General features: G+C 48.1%; 1 protein-coding gene across 1 annotated transcript in view; it reads left to right on the top strand.

Annotated features, from left to right (window-relative positions):
* Positions 1-18006, top strand: part of LOC144485729 (SCO-spondin-like) — a 449590-nt gene that overhangs the window by 319253 nt on the left and 112331 nt on the right. Inside the window, exon 24 of the mRNA XM_078203820.1 lies at positions 11715-11955. Coding sequence (XP_078059946.1) covers positions 11715-11955 — 241 coding nt within the window. The remainder of the gene's footprint in view (positions 1-11714; positions 11956-18006) is intronic.

Raw genomic sequence — 18006 nt, 5'->3', positions numbered from 1 at the left:
AAACAGCGGCGTAACATTAGCCGTTTTCCAATCAACCGGCACTACCCCAGAATGCAACGAGTTTTGATAAATAATCACTAACGCATCCACTATTACCTCTGACATTTCTTTCAATACCCTGGGATGCATTCCATCCGGACCCGGGGACTTGTCCACCTTCAGTCCCATTAGTCTACCCAGCACTGCCTCTCTGGTAACATTAATTGTATTAAGTATTTCTCCTGCTGCCAACCCTCTATCGTTAATATTTGGCAAACTATTTGTGTCCTCCACCGTGAAGACCGACACAAAAAACTTATTTAAAGACTCAGCCATATCCTCATTTCCCACTATTAACTCCCCCCTCTCGTCCTCCAAGGGTCCAACATTCACTCTAGCCACTCTATTCCTTTTTATATATTTATAAAAACTTTTACTATCATTTTTTATATTAATTGCTAGCCCAGCTTCATAGTCTATCCTTCCTTTCTTTATCGCTTTCTTAGTCTCTCTTTGTTGTTTCTTAAATTTTTCCCAATCACTTGTTTCTCCACTATTTTTGGCCACTCTGTACGCAGCTGTTTTTATTTTAATACTCTCCTTTATTTCCTTCGTTATCCACGGCTGGTTCTCCCTTTTCTTACAATCCTTGTTTTTTGCTGGAATATATTTTTGCTGAGAACTGAAAAGGATCTCCTTAAAAATCCTCCACTGTTCCTCAGCTATCCTACCTGCCAGCCTGCTCTCCCAGTCTACCTTAGCCAATTCATCCCTCATCCTATCATATTTCCCTCTGTTCAAACAGAGGACACTGGTTTGGGACCAAACTTTCTCCTCTTCCATCTGAATCAGAAATTCGACCATATTGTGGTCACTAGACCCAAGAGGGTCCTTCACAATAAGATCCTTAATTCTACCTACCTCGTTACACAATACCAGATCCAAAATAGCTCGTTCCCTCGTCGGTTCCGTAACATGCTGTTCAAGGAAACTATCCCGACAGCATTCTAAGAACTCTTCCTCCATTCCACCCTTACCGACTTGAGTCTGCCAGTCAATGTGCATGTTGAAGTCCCCCATGATTATTGCCGTTCCGTTTTTACACGCATCCCTTATCTGCTTGTTTATAGCCCTCCCTACCTCAACATTATTATTTGGGGGCCTATACACCACACCTACTAGTGTCTTTCTCCCTCTACTATTCCTCATCTCTACTCATAATGATTCCACGTTTTGTTCCTCAGAGCCTATGTCATCCCTCAGTACTACCCTGATATTATCTCTTATTAATAGCGCGACCCCACCACCTTTTCCTTCCTGTCTATTCTTCCTAAACGCCTGATACCCCTGGATATTCATCTCCCAGTCCTGGTCACCTTTCAGCCACGTTTCTGTAATGGCCACTAGATCGTACCCACTTGTGCTGATTTGCACCATCAACTCATTTACCTTGTTCCGAATGCTTCGTGCATTCAGGCAAAGTGTCCTTATTCCAGCTTTTATCTGGACCCGCTTTGATGAGTCGCGAACACCCTCTCCCTCTACTCCCTTATCTAAATTACTGCCTTCATTCACTTGCACCCTCTCCTCTACCATTAATTTTGTAATTCCTTGATCCTAGTCAACTCTTCTAGCTCCCCTCCCCCCAACCTATCTAGTTTAAATTCTCCCCAGTAGCCTTAGCCAACCTACCGGCCAGGATATTGGTCCCCGCGTGATTCAAGTTCCACCCGTTTTTTGTATACAGATCACCCCTGCCCCTAAAGAGGTCCCAATGGTCCAGGAACCTGAATCCCTGCCCCCTGCACCAGTCCCTCAGCCACACATTCATCTTCCACCTCACTCCATTCCTGCCCTCACCTTCCCGTGGCACAGGCAGTAATCCTGAGATTACTACCTTTGCTTTCCTCTTTCTCAGCTGTCTCCCTAATTCCCTGTACTCCCTTTTCATGACCCCTTCTCCCTTCCTACCCACATCAGCGGTACCAATATGTACCGCTACCTCAGGCTCCTCTCCCTCCCACCTCAGGATTTCCGGGACGCGACTAGCGACATCCTGGATCCCGGCCCCAGGGAGGCAGACCACCATGCGAGACTCCCGCCTACCTCCGCAGAAACGCCTGTCTGTCCCCTTCACCATCGAGTCCCCGATTAATACCGCCTTCCTCCTCTTTTCCTTAGCCCTCTGAGTTACAGGGCTGGACTCCACTGCGGAGACACGGCCACTGCTCCTTCCCCCAGGCGGGCTGTCCCCCCCAGCAGTACTCAAGCAGGAGTACTTGTTGTGCAGGGGCAAATCCACTGGGGTGCTCTCAACCACCCTAGACTTACCCTTCCTGGCCGTCACCCACTTGGCCTCCTCCCGTGGCCCTGGTGTGACCACCTGATGATAGCTCTTGTCTATCACCTCCTCATTCTCCCTCATCAGCCTAAGATCCTCGAGCTGCAGTTCCAGCTCCCTAACACGGTCCCTCAGGAACCGCAGCTCGACACACCCCTCACAGATGTGGATGTCCGGGAGGCCAGATGCCTCCAGGACCTCCCACATCCTACATTGGGAACAACACACTGGTTTCACACTCATACTGGACACTTTATGTCAAGTAAGACAGTGAAAGGTTAATAAGAATGTAAGGAAACAAAAACTCACCCCTGCTCGTCCAAGCCCTGTGAGCCAAAGCCCTGACAGCTCACTCAACTTCCCACTCACTCTGCTGCCTGCTACGATGCTGCCCGCTGTATACTTTGGTGCGCTTTTAAACCCTCCAAAAACTTCCCCAGGCCACTCCTGGCCCTACTTCCGGTTTTGAAAAAAACCTCCGATTTTAAACCCAAAATTAACTGAAAAAATAAATAATTAATTAATGTCAGAAAACCAACTCTCTTACCCTCAGCCTGCTCCTGGGAACAAGTGTTGTGGTCGCTATTGCTAAAATGCTCCCCTGCTGCCACATTGAACAATTGTCTGGCTTTATTCCCCAGACCTAGGTCCAGCTCTGCGCCATCCCTTATTGGGCCTTCCACATATTGATACAAAAAACTCCCCTGGATACATAGAACATAGAACATAGAACAGTACAGCACAGAACAGGCCCTTCGGCCCACGATGTTGTGCCGAGCTTTATCTGAAACCAAGATCAAGCTATCCCACTCCCTATCATCCTGGTGTGCTCCATGTGCCTATCCAATAACCGCTTAAATGTTTCTAAAGTGTCTGACTCCACTATCACTGCAGGCAGTCCATTCCACACCCCAACCACTCTCTGCGTAAAGAACCTACCTCTGATATCCGTCCTGTATCTCCCACCACAAACCCTATAGTTATGCCCCCTTGTAATAGCTCCATCCACCCGAGGAAATAGTCTTTGAACGTTCACTCTATCTATCCCCTTCATCATTTTATACACCTCTATTAAGTCTCCCCTCAGCCTCCTCCGCTCCAGAGAGAACAGCCCTAGCTCCCTCAACCTTTCCTCATATGACCTACCCTCCAAACCAGGCAGCATCCTGGTAAATCTCCTCTGCACTCTTTCCAGCGCTTCCACATCCTTCTTATAGTGAGGTGACCAGAACTGCACACAATATTCCAAATGTGGTCTCACCAAGGTCCTGTACAGTTGCAGCATAACCCCACGGCTCTTAAACTCCAACCCCCTGTTAATAAAAGCTAACACACTATAGGCCTTCTTCACAGCTCTATCCACTTGACTGGCAACCTTTAGAGATCTGTGGATATGGACCCCAAGATCTCTCTGTTCCTCCACAGTCTTCAGAACCCTACCTTTGACCCTGTAATCCACATTTAAATTTGTCCTACCAAAATGAATCACCTCACATTTATCAGGGTTAAACTCCATTTGCCATTTTTCAGCCCAGCTTTGCATCCTACCTATGTCTCTTTGCAGCCTACAACAGCCCTCCACCTCATCCACTACTCCACCAATCTTGGTGTCATCAGCAAATTTACTGATCCACCCTTCAGCCCCCTCCTCTGTCATTAATAAAAATCACAAAGAGCAGAGGACCAAGCACTGATCCCTGCGGCACACCGCTAGCAACCTGCCTCCAATCCGAAAATTTTCCATCGACCACCACCCTCTGTCTTCGGTCAGACAGCCAGTTACCTATCCAATCGGCCAACTTTCCCTCTATCCCACACCTCCTCACTTTCATCATAAGCCGACCATGGGGGACCTTATCAAACGCCTTACTAAAATCCATTATATGACATCAACTGCCCTACCTTCATCATCACACTTAGTTACCTCCTCAAAAAATTCTATTAAATTTGTGAGGCACGACTTGCCCTTCACGAATCCGTGCTGACTATCTCGGATTAATCCGCATCTTTCTAAATGGTCGTAAATCCCATCCCTAAGGACCCTTTCCATCAATTTACCAACCACCGAAGTAAGACTAACCGGTCTATAATTACCAGGGTCATTTCTATTCCCTTTCTTAAACAGAGGAACAACATTCGCCATTCTCCAGTCCTCTGGCACCATCCCCGTGGACAGCGAGGACCCAAAGATCAACGCCAAAGGCTCTGCAATCATTTCAAGAAATCCACTCCCTCTGAACCCTTTACACTATGACTATCCCAATGTACATTGGGGAAGTTAAAATCACCCGATTATTACTCTTACACACCTCTATGAATTGTCTACATAGCTGCTCCTCTATTTCCCACTCCTCTATTTCCCGCTGATTCTTTGATGGCCTCTAATACACTCCCAGTAATGCCCCCTTTATATTCCAATGTTCTACCCACAATGCCTCATTTGAAGACCCTTCCAAGATAAAATCTCACTTTATTGTAGTAATTGGCTCCTGAATTAATAATGCTACTCCACCTCCCTTTCACACCCTCCTTTGTCTCACCTAAAGATCCTATACCCGGAATGTTGAGTTGCAGTCCTGCCCTTCCCTCAGCCGTGTCTCTGAGATGGTGACAATATTATTCTTTCCTGCGTCAATCCAGGCCTTTAACCCACCAGTCTAACTTGTTACACTCTGAACATTAAAGACCATCCAGCCTTGCCTTACTGCCTTGGAACTCAACGTGCCTGAATTCCCTTTGTCTTGGTTCTTTTACTATGGTATGCTATGTGCCTTTTGTACTAATGCTCTGTGTCCCCCTCCCCCTGTCAAATTAGTTTAAACTCCTCTCAACAGCACGAGCAAAATGTCCCGCAAGGATGTTGGTCCCATTATGTTTCCATGATGTGGAGATGCCAGCGTTGGACTGGGGTGGGCACAGTAAGAGGTCTCACAACACCAGGTTAAAGTTCAACAGGTTTATTTGGAATCACGAGCTTTCCTCAGGTGATAAAGGAGCAGCACTCTGAAACTCGTGATTCCAAATAAACCTGGTGGATTTTAACCTGTTATTGTGAGACTTCTCATTGAGTTTCAGGAGCAGACCATTCCACTTGTACAGGTCCCACCTTCCCCAGAAGTGGTCCCAGTGACCCAGGAGGATATTGTAACTGGTTTGATTGGTAAGTTTGCGGATGACATAAAGGTTGGTGGATTGCAGATAGTGATGAGGACCATCAGAGGATACAGCAGGATATAGATCGGTTGGAAACTTGGGCGGAAAGATGGCAGATGGAGTTTAATCCGGACAAATGTGAAGTAATGCATTTTGGAAGGTCTAATACAGATGGAAATATACAGTAAATGGCAGAACCCTTAAGAGTATTGATAGGCAGAAGGATCTGGGTGTGCATGTACACAGGTCACTGAAAGTGGCAATGCAGGTGGAGAAGGTAGTCAAGAAGGCATACGGCATGCTTACCTTCATTGGCCAGGGCATTGAGTTTAAAAATTGGCAAGTCATGTTGCAGCTTTATAACACCTTAGTTAGGCCGCACTTGGAATATAGTGTTCAATTCTGGTCGCCACACTACCAGAAAGATGTGGAGGCTTTGGAGAGGGTACAGAAACGATTTACTAGGATGTTGCCTGGGATGGAGGGTATTAGCTATGAGGAGAGGTTGGAGAAACTTGGGTTGTTCTCACTGGAACGATGGAGGTTGAGGGGGCGACCTGATAGAAGCCTATAAGATTATGAGAGGCACGGGCAGAGTGGATAGTCAGAAGCTTTTTCCCAAGGTGGAAGAATGAATTACTCGGGGGCATAGGTTTAAGGTGCGAGGGGCAAGGTTTAAAGGAGATGTACGAGGCAAGTTTTTTACACAGAGGATGGTGGGTGCCTGGAACTCGCTGCCGGGGGAGGTAGTGGAAGCAGGTACGATAGTGACTTTTAAGGGGCGTCTTGACAAATACATGAATAGGATGGGAATGGAGGGATATGTCCCTGGAAGGGGAGGGGGTTTTAGTTCAGTTGGGCAGCATGGTCGGTGCAGGCTTGGAGGGCCGAAGGGCCTGTTCCTGTGCTGTAATTTTCTTTGTTCTTTCTTTGTTCTTTGAATCTAAAACCCTCTCTCCTGCACGAACTCTTGAGCAACACGTTCATCTGTCCTATTCTCCTGGAGACTGGCATCTGAGATGCTGGGGACCACTGGAGGAGGCCGAGATGGATCATCCACTCGGCACTTCTGGCTCAAGATTGTTGCAAATACTTCAGCCTTATCTTTTGCACTGATGTGCCGGGCTCCTCCATCATTGAGGATGGGGATATTTGTGGAGCCGCCTCCTCCAGTGAGTTGCTTGATTGTCCACCACCATTCACAGTTGGAAGCTTTTCCCCGGGTCGGTGGTGACGTTCATGAGGGGTCATAGGTTCAAGGTGAAGGGGGGAGGTTTAACACAGATATCAGAAGGACATATTTTACACAGAGGGTCGTGGGGGCCTGGAATGTGTTGCCGGGCAAGGTGGTGGAGGCGGACACACTGGGAACGTTTAAGACTTATCTAGACAGCTATATGAACGGAGTGGGAATGGAGGGATACAAAAGAGTGGTCTAGTTTGGACCAGGGAGCGGCGCGGGCTAATTGTTCTTTGTTTCTCGTTTCAAGGCTTCATTCTATGATCATCTTGCTGGTGCCAGTACAGAGCGAGACTGTGGATAGTTGGGAACCTGTCTCGGGGGCAGGGAATTCAGATGGTGTTCGTAAAGCAGAAGTGGAAATGAATAGGGTTGGGAAGCATTTTCTGATCAGGGCCAGTGTGATCTCCTGGACTCGTTTCGATCGCCTCAGGGGGTCGGAGAGGAATTTCCCAGGTTTTTTTTTTCCCATATTGGCCCTGGGGTTTTCACTCTGGGTTTTCGCCTCTCCCTGGAGATCACATGGTCTGGAATGGGGGGGTGGGGGTGAGTTAATAGGTTGTGATGAACAAAGCATCGTAGCTGTGAGGGACAGCTCGGTGGATAGGATATTAGGATGTAGATAGGCTGGAAAATTGGGCGGGGATCCTGGATTCAGGATTCAATCCTGGACCGGGGAGCGGCGCGGGCTTGGAGGGCCGAAGGGCCTGTTCCTGTGCTGTATTGTTCTTTGTTCTTTTGTTCTTTGTTCTATCTGTCTATTTTTTGCAGTTTATGCTGTTTGGTGCAGACATAGTCCTACAGCTGGGCTGAAAAATGTCAAATGGAGTTTAACCCTGATAAATGTGAGGTGATTCATTTTGGTAGGACTAATTTAAATGTGGATTACAGGGTCAAAGGTAGGGTTCTGAAGACTGTGGAGGAACAGAGAGATCTTGGGGTCCATATCCACAGATCTCTAAAGGTTGCCACTCAAGTGGATAGAGCAGTGAAGAAGGCCTATCGTGTGTTAGCTTTTATTAACAGGGGGTTGGAGTTTAAGAGCCGTGGGGTTATGCTGCAACTGTACAGGACTTTGGTGAGACCACATTTGGAATATTGTGTGCAGTTCTGGTAACCTCACTATAAGAAGGATGTGGAAGCGCTGGAAAGAGTGCAGAGGAGATTTACCAGGATGCTGCCTGGTTTGGAGGGTAAGTCTTATGAGGAAAGGTTGAGGGAGCTAGGGCTGTTCTCTCTGGAGCGGAGGAGGCTGAGGGGAGACTTAATAGAGGTTTATAAAATGATGAAGGGGATAGACAGAGTGAACGTTCAAAGACTATTTCCTCGGGTGGATGGAGCTATTACAAGGGGGCATAACTATAGGGTTCATGGTGGGATTAATAGGAAGGATATCAGAGGTAGGTTCTTTACGCAGAGAGTGGTTGGGGTGTGGAATGGACTGCCTGCAGTGATAGTGGAGTCAGACACTTTAGGAACATTTATGCGGTTATTGGATAGGCACATGGAGCACACCAGGATGATAGGGAGTGGGATAGCTTGATCTTGGTTTCAGATAAAGCTCGGCACAACATCGTGGGCAGAAGGGCCTGTTCTGTGCTGTACTGTTCTCTGTTCTATATTCTATGTTATAGCTTCATCAGGTTGACACCCCATAGAATCATAGAATCCCTACAGCGCAGAAGGAGGCCATTTGGCCCATCGAGCCTGCACCGACAGCAATCCCACCCAGGCCCTATCTCCGTAACCCCAAGTATTTACCCTGCTAATCCCCCTGACATTAAGGGACAATTTAGCATGGCCAATCAACTTAACCCGCACATCTTCGGACTCATTTTCTGGTAGGTCTGGTGTTGGTCCTGGCAATGCCCTCAAAGAATCAGAGTGGTTTACAGCATGGAAACAGGCCCTTTGGCCCAACTTGTCCATGCAGCCCTTCTTTTTTTTAAACCCCATAGCGAGTGCCAATTGCCCGCATTTGGCCCATATCCCTCTGTACCCATCTTACGCATGTAACTGTCTAAACGCTTTTTAAAAGACAAAATTGTACCCGCCTCTACTACTACCTCTGGCAGCTTGTTCCAGACACTCACCACCCTCTGTGTGAAAAAATTGCCCCTCTGGACCCTTTTGTGTCTCTCCTCTCTCACCTTAAACCTATGCCCTCTAGTTTTAGACTCCCCTACCTTTGGGAAAAGATATTGACTATCTAGCTGATCTATGCCCCTCATTATTTTATAAGATCACCCCTCAGCCTTCTATGCTCCAGGGAAAAAAGTCCCAGTCGATCCAGCCTCTCCTTGTAACTCAAACTATCAAGTCCCAGTAGCATTGTAGTAAATCTCTTCTGCACTCTTTCTAGTTTAATAATATCCTTTCTATAATAGGGTGACCAGAACTATACACAGTATTCCAAGTGTGTCCTTACCAATGTCTTGTACAACTTCAACAAGATGTCCCTACTCCTGTATTCAATGTTCTGACCAAGGAAACCAAGCATGCTGAATGCCTTTTTTTCATAGAATCCCTACAGTACAGAAAGAGGCCCTTCGGCCCATCGAGTCTGCACCAACCACAATCCCACCCAGGCCCTACCCACATATCCCTACATATTTTACCCACTAACCCCTCTAACCTACGCATCTCAGGACACTAAGGGGCAATTTTAGCATGGCCAATCAACCTCACCTGCACATCTTTGGACTGTGGGAGGAAACCGGAGCACCCGGAGGAAACCCACGCAGACACGAGGAGAATGTGCAAACTCCACACAGACAGTGACCCAAGCCTGGAATCGAACCCAGGTCCCTGGAGCTGTAAAGCAGCAGTGCTAACCACTGTGCTACCGTGCCGCCTTCTTCACCACCCTGTCCACCTATGACTCCACTTTCAAGGAGCTATGAATCTGTACCTCTCGATCTCTTTGTTCCATAACTCTCCCCAATGCCCTACTATTAACTGAGTAAGTCCTGCCCTGGTTCGATCGACCAAAATGCATCACCTTGCATTTATCTAAATTAAACAAAGAACAAAGAACAGTCCAGCACAGGAAACAGGCCCTTTGGCCCTCCAAGCCTGTGCCGCTCCTTGGTCCAACTAGACCAATCGTTTGTATCCCTCCATTCCCAGGCTGCTCATGTGACTATCCAGGTAAGTCTTAAACGATGTCAGCGTGCCTGCCTCCACCACCCTACTTGGCAGCGCATTCCAGGCCCCCACCACCCTCTGTGTAAAAAACATCCCTCTAATATCTGAGTTATACTTCGCCCCTCTCACCTTGAGCCCGTGACCCCTCGTGAACGTCACTTCTGATCTGGGAAAAAGCTTCCCACCGCTCACCCTATCTATCCCCTTCATAATCTTGTACACCTCTATTAGATCTCCCCTCATTCTCCGTCTTCCCAGGGAGAACAACCCCAGTTTACCCAATCTCTCCTCATAGCTAAGACCCTCCATACCAGGCAACATCCTGGTAAACCTTCTCTGCACTCTCTCTAACGCCTCCACGTCCTTCTGGTAGTGCGGCGACCAGAACTGGACGCAGGACTCCAAATGTAGCCTAACCAGCGTTCTATACAGCTGCATCATCAGACTCCAGCTTTTATACTCTATACCCCGTCCTATAAAGGCAAGCATACCATATGCCTTCTTCACCACCTTCTCCACCTGTGTTGCCACCTTCAAGGATTTGTGGACTTGCACACCTAGCTCCCTCTGTGTTTCTATACTCCTGATGACTCTGCCATTTATTGTATAACTCCTCCCTACATTATTTCTTCCAAAATGCATCACTTCGCATTTATCCGGATTAAACTCCATCTGCCACCTCTCCGCCCAATTATCCAGCCTATCTATATCCTGCTGTATTGCCCGACAATGCTCTTCGCTATCCGCAAGTCCAGCCATCTTCGTGTCATCCGCAAACTTGCTGATTACACCAGTTACACCTTCTTCCAAATCATTTATATATATCACAAATAGCAGAGGCCCCAGTACAGAGCCCTGCGGAACACCACTGGTCACAGACCTCCAGCCGGAAAAAGACCCTTCGACCACTACCCTCTGTCTCCTATGGCCAGGCCAGTTCTCCACCCATCTAGCCACTTCTCCTTGTATCCCATGAGCCTTAACCTTCTTAACCAACCTGCCATGTGGGACTTTGTCAAATGCCTTACTGAAATCCATATAGATGACATCCACGGGCCTTCCTTCATCAACCGTTTTTGTCACTTCCTCAAAACACTCCACCAAATTTGTACGGCACGACCTCCCTCTTACAAAACCATGCTCTCTGTCACTAATGAGATTGTTCCGTTCTAAATGCACATACATCCTGTCTCTAAGAATCCTCTCCAACAACTTCCCTATCACGGACGTCAAGCTCACCGGCCTATAATTTCCTGGGTTATCCCTGCTACCCTTCTTAAACAACGGGACCACATTCGCTATCCTCCAATCCTCAGGGACCTCACCCGTGTCCAAAGAAGCGACAAAGATTTCCGTCAGAGGCCCAGCAATTTCATCTCTCGTCTCCCTGAGCAGTCTAGGATAGATGCCATCAGGCCCTGGGGCTTTGTCAGTTTTAATGTTCCCTCCATCTGCCATTCTTCAGCCCACTGGCCCAATTGATTAAGATCCCTTTGCAATCTGAGACAACCTTCTTCACTGTCCACAATGCCACCAATCTTGGTGTCATCTACAAATTTAATAACCATGCCTCCTAAATTCTTATCCAAATCATTAATATAAGTGACAAATAACAGTGGAGCCAACACTGATCCCTGAGGCACTCTTCATTGAACTAGGGTTGATCCCTGGCTTGGTGGGAATGGTAGAGTGGGGGATAAGCTTGGCCATGAGGTTACACATTGTGCTGGGGTAAAGGTCCGCTGCTGTCGATGGCCCACTGTGTCTCATGGATGCCCTCTGTTGAGTGCAAATCTCAAACTCTCCCAAAAAACGGTTGAGGTTGGAATGTCAAAGGTTGCTCTGATTTTGCAGGTTACCTGGAACAGGATGGCGTGTGTGTGGCTCCCTGGCAGTGCCAATGTACTGACGCATTTGGACAAGCCTGGGCCCCAGGGAGTATGCAGCATATTGACTGCAATAATTGCACCTGTACCGAGGGCAGGATCATCTGCTCAAACAACAGCTGCCCGACCTATGAGTGTTCCTGGAGCCAGTGGTCCATGTGGTCCTCGTGCAGTGTCAGCTGTGCAACTGGAGTTCGATCGCGCTTCAGGTGAGGCATCTGGCAAATCCCCGGCTGCTGGGACAATGCAGGCAGCTGATTGGACAGGGATTTCTCTACCAGAAAACTTGCGAAAGTTTATAAACAGCATCTTAAAGCCCGTTGGGGTTTGTGGGGGGGGGGGGGGGGGGGGCGGGCGCACCCAGATCCTTCAGAGATAGCCCGGGGGGGAGGGGCACCCAGATCCTTTAGGTATAGCCTGGGGGGGAGGGGCACCCGGTCCTTTATTCCGCTGGTCCTTGCCATGAGGTTGGAATAGTCTGTCCATCTATCACCCCCGCACCTGAATGGTTCCCCCGCCCTGTGCACAGTCTCTCAGTGCCCCTCCCTCGATAACCCACCATACACACACAATCTGCAAATTCAGGGCCTTGCAGGTGACTAGTAATGGTGACGAGGGAGGGGCGGTAATGGGTGAAGGAGGAATTGATAGGCGAGGGGAGTGAGAAATGACGGGGAGTGAGACCGGGGGTGGGGGAAGTGAGACACAGGGGTGGGGGGAAGTGAGACATGGAGGGGAGAGTGAGATGGAGGGGATTGACTTTCAAAAAATCATTGACCAGTAGGATGAAGGAAAATCTCAAGGCTTTTTATACATATATAAAGAGCAAGAGGGTAGCCAGGGAGAGGGTCGGCCCACTCAAGGACAAGGGAGGGAATCTATGCGTGGAGCCGGAGGAAATGGGTGAGGTATTAAATGAATACTTTGTGTCAGTATTCACCAAAGAGAAGGACTTGGTGGATGATGAGTCTGGGAAAGGATGTGTAGATAGTTTGAGTCATGTTGAGATCAAAAAGGAGGAGGCATTGGGGTTCTTGAGAAACATTAAGGTAGACAAGTCCCCAGGGCCTAATGGGATATTCCCCAGAATTCTGAGAGAGGTAAGGGAGGAAATTGCTGGGGCCTTGAGGGAAATCTTTGTATCCTCACTGGCTACAGGGGAGGTACAGTAAGAAGTCTCACAACAGCAGGTTAAAGTTCAACAGGTTTATTTGGTAGCACAAGCTTTTGGAGTGTCTCTCCTTGTTCAGGAGAGTGAGGAGTTCTGTTCACAAACAGGGCATATAAAGACGCAAACTCAATTAACAATATAATAGTTGGAATGTGAATCTTTACAGGTAATCAAGTCTTAAAGGTACAGACAACGTGAGTGGAGAGAGGGTTAAGAATAGGTTAAAGAGATGTGTATTGTCTCCAGCCAGGACAGTTAGTGAGATTTTGCAAGGCCAGGCAAGTCGTGGTGTTACAGGTAATGTGACATGAACCCAAGATCCCGGTTGAGGCCGTCCTCATGTGTGCGGAACCTGGCAATCAGTCTCTGCTCAGCGATTCTGCGTTGCCAGGGGAGACGGCCGGTGGCCAAGGGAGGTCCCAGAGGATTAGAGAATAGTCAATGTTGTTCCTTTGTTTAAGAAGGGTAGCAAGAATGATCCAGGTAATTACAGGCCGGTGAGCCTTACATCAGTGGTAGGGAAATTATTGGAGAGGATTCTTTGAGACAGGATTTACTCCCGCTTGGAAATAAGTGGACGTATTAGCGAGAGGCAACATGGATTTGTGAAGAGGAGGTCGTGTCTTGCTGACTTGATCCAATTTTTCGAGGAAGTGATGAAGATGATTGATGAGGATAGGGCAGTGGATCTTAGCTACATGGCCTTCACTAAGGCCTTTGACGAAGTCCCTCATGGCAGACTCGTGCAGAAGGTGAAGTCGCATGGGATCAGAGGTGAGCTGGCAAGGTGGATCCAAAACTGGCTCAGTCAAAGAAGACAGAGGGTAGCAGTGGAAGAGTGCATTTCTGAATGGAGGGCTGTGACTAGTGGCATTCCTCAAGGATCAGTGCTGGGACCTTTGCTGTTTGTAATATATATAAATGATTTGGAGGAAAATGTAACTGGTTTGATTCGTACGTTTGCAGACAACGCAAAGGTTGGTGGATTTGCGGATAGCAATGAGGACCATCAGAGGATACAGCAGGATAAAGATCAGTTGGAAACTAGGGCGGAGAGATGGCAGATGGAGTTTAATCCGGACAAATGTGAAGTAATGCATTTTGGAAGGTCTAATACAGATGGAAATATACAGTAAATGGCAGAACTCTTAAGAGTATTGATAGGCAGAGGGATCTGGGTGTCCAGGTACACAGGTCACTGAAAGTGGCAATGCAGGTGGAGAAGGTAGTCAAGAAGGCATACGGCATGCTTGCCTTCATCGGCCGGGATATTGAGTTTAAAAATTGTCCAGTCATGTTGCAGCTTTATAGGACCATAGTTAGGCCGCACTTGGAATATAGTGTTCAATTCTGGTCGCCACACTACCAGAAGGATGTAGAGGCTTTGGAGAGGGTACAGAAAAGATTTACCAGGATATTGCCTGGTATGGAGGGCATTAGCTATGAGGAGAGGTTGGAGAAACTTGGTTTGTTCTCATTGGAATGACGGAGGTTGAGGAGTGACCTGATAGAAGTCTACAAGATTATGAGAGGCATGGACAGAGTGGATAGTCAGAAGCTATTTCTCAGGGTGGAAGAGTCAATTACTGGGGGCACAGGTTTTACATGCGAGGCGCAAGGTTTAAAGGAGACGTACGAGGCAAGTTTTTTTACACAGAGGGTGGTGGGTGCCTGGAACCCGTTGCCGGGGGAGGTAGTGGAAGTGGATACGATAGTGAGTTTTAAGGGGCGTCCTGACAAATACATAAATAGGATGGGAATAGAGGGATACGGTCCCCAGAAGGGTAGGGGGTTTTAGTTCAGTCGGGCAGCATGGGCGGGGCAGGCTTGGAGCGCCAAAGGGCCTGTTCCTGTGCTGTAATTTTCTTTGTTCTTTGTTCTTTGAGTGAGATGGGGGAGTGAATTGACAAATTGAGGAAATGTTTGGAGAAGTAGAGACCTGGTCACATGTCAGTTTTTTAGGAGCAGAGTCAACTGAGGGTTATCCACCCTTCCCTCTCACCTCATGCACCTGTTCTTAGCCGGCACTGTCTCATGCGGCACGGTGACACAGTGGTTAGCACTGCTGCCTCAGAGCGCCAGGTACCTGGGTCACTGTCGGTGCAGAGTTTGCACGTTCTCCTCGTGTCTGCGTGGGTTTCCTCCGGGTGCTCCGGTTTCCTCGACAGTCTGAAAGATGTGCAGGTTAGGTTGATTGGCCATGCTAAATTGCACCTTAGTATCTCATGGTGTGTACGTTAGGGCGATCAGTGGGGTAAGTATGTGAGGTTACGGGATAGGGCCTAGGTAAGATGCTCTCTCTGTCTCATAGAGTCATAGAGGTTTACAGCATGGAAACAGGCCCTTCGGCCCAACTTGTCCGTGCCGCCCTTTTTTTTTAAACCCCAAAGCTAACCCCAATTGCCCGCATTTGGCCCATATCCCTCTATACCCATCGTACCCATGTAACTATCTAAATGCTTTTTAAAAGACATAATTGTACCCGCGTCTACTACTACCTCTGGCAGCTTGTTATAGACACTCACCAGCCTCTGTGTGAAAAAAGTGCCCCTCTGGACACTTTTGTATCTCTCCCCTCTCACCTTAAACCTATACCCTCTGGTTTTAGACTCCCCTCGCTTTAGGAAAAGATATTGACTGTCTTGCTGATCTGTGCCCCTCATTATTTTATAGACCTCTATAAGATCACCCCTCAACCTCCTACGCTCCAGAGAAAAATGTCCCAATCTATTCAGCCTCTCCTTATAACTCAAACCATCAAGTCCCGGTAGCATCCTAGTAAATCTTTTCTGCACTCTTTGTAGTTTAATAATATCCTTTCTATAATAGGGTGACCAGAATTGCACACAGTATTCCAAGTGTGGCTTTACCAATGTCTTGTACAACTTCAACAAGATGTTCCAACTCCTGTATTCAATGTTCTGACCGATGAAACCAAGCATGCCGAATGCCTTCTTCACCACTCTGTCCACCTGTGACTCCACTTTCAAGGAGCTATGAACATGTACCCCTCGATCTCTTTGTTCTGTATCTCTCCCCAAAGCCCTATCATTAACTGAGTAAATCCTGCCCTGGTTCAATCTACCAAAATGCATCACCTCGCATTTGTCTAAATTAGACTCCATCTGCCATTCGTCAGCCCACTGGCCCAATTGATCAAGGTCCCGTTGCAATTGGAGATAACTTTCTTCACTGTCCACTATGCCACCAATCTTAGTGTCATCTGCAAACTTACTAACCATGCCTCCTATATTCTCATCCAAATCATTAATATAAATGACAAATAACAGTGGGCCCAGCACTGATCCCTGAGGCACACCGCTGGTCACAGGCCTCCAGTTTGAAAAACAACTCTCTACAATCGCCCTCTGGCTTCTGTCTCTATCCCTCTGTCTCTCTCTCCGTCTCTCTCTCTGTTTGTCTCTCCCTCTCTGTCTCTCTCTCTCTCTGTCTCTCTCTCTCTGTCTCTCTCTCTCTCTGTGTCTCTCTCTCTCTGTGTCTCTCTCTCTGTCTCTCTCTGTCTCTCTCTCTCTGTCTTTCTCTCTGTGTCTCTCTCTCTCTGTCTGTCTCTCTCTCTGTCTCTCTCTCTATCTCTCTGTCTCTCTGTCTCTGTCTCTCTCTCTCTCTCTGTCTGTCTCTCTCTCTCCCTCAGCCTCATTCGCTCACCCTTCACTCCCTCTTTAATTGCTCCATTCCACTGGCTCACCCAAATAGATGTTTTCTTCCAGTTCACTGGCAGTCTGTATTCTCCTGATATCTTCCTCAGCACACGGCAGAGAGCCAGGATGGTCAGTGTATAGAACATAGAACATAGAAAGCCACAGCACAAACAGGCCCTTCGGCCCACAAGTTGCGCCGATCACATCCCCACCTCTAGGCCTATCTATAGCCCTCAATCCCATTAAATCCCATGTACTCATCCAGAAGTCTCTTAAAAGACCCCAACGAGTTTGCCTCCACCACCACCGACGTCAGCCTATTCCACTCACCCACCACCCTCTGAGTGAAAAACTTACCCCTGACATCCCCCCTGTACCTACCCCCCAGCACCTTAAACCTGTGTCCTCTCGTAGCAACCATTTCAGCCCTTGGAAATAGCCTCTGAGAGTCCACCCTATCCAGACCCCTCAACATCTTGTAAACCTCTATCAGGTCACCTCTCATCCTTCGTCTCTCCAGGGAGAAGAGACCAAGCTCCCTCAACCTATCCTCATAAGGCATGCCCCCCAATCCAGGCAACATCCTTGTAAATCTCCTCTGCACCCTTTCAATGGCTTCAACATCTTTCCTGTAATGAGGTGACCAGAACTGCGCGCAGTACTCCAAGTGGGGTCTAACCAGGGTCCTATAAAGCTGCAGCATTATCTCCCGACTCCTAAACTCAATCCCTCGATTAATGAAGGCTAGTACGCCATACGCCTTCTTGACCGCATCCTCCACCTGCGAGGCCGATTTAAGAGTCCTATGGACCCGGACCCCAAGGTCCCTCTGATCCTCTACACTGCTAAGAATGGTACCCTTCATTTTATACTGCTGCTCCATCCCATTGGATCTGCCAAAATGGATCACCACACACTTATCCGGGTTGAAGTCCATCTGCCACTTCTCCGCCCAGTCCTGCATTCTATCTATGTCTCGCTGCAACTTCTGACATCCCTCCAAACTATCCACAACACCACCTACCTTGGTGTCGTCAGCAAACTTACCAACCCATCCCTCCACTTCCTCATCCAGGTCATTTATGAAAATGACAAACAGCAAGGGTCCCAGAACAGATCCCTGGGGCACTCCACTGGTCACTGACCTCCATGCAGAGAAAGACCCCTCCACAGCCACTCTCTGCCTTCTGCAGGCAAGCCAGTTCTGGATCCACAAGGCAACAGCCCCTTGGATCCCATGCCCTCTCACTTTCTCAAGAAGTCTTGCATGGGGGACCTTATCGAACGCTTTGCTGAAGTCCATATAGACCACATCCACCGCTCTTCCTTCGTCAATGTGCTTGGTCACATTTTCAAAGAACTCAACCAGGCTCGTAAGGCACGACCTGCCCCTGACAAAGCCGTGCTGACTACTTTTGATCATACTAAAC

This window comes from Mustelus asterias, unplaced genomic scaffold (assembly GCF_964213995.1).
Source record: "Mustelus asterias unplaced genomic scaffold, sMusAst1.hap1.1 HAP1_SCAFFOLD_212, whole genome shotgun sequence".
In the NCBI taxonomy this organism is placed as follows: domain Eukaryota; kingdom Metazoa; phylum Chordata; class Chondrichthyes; order Carcharhiniformes; family Triakidae; genus Mustelus; species Mustelus asterias.
This window is presented reverse-complemented; position numbering and strand designations above follow the sequence as displayed.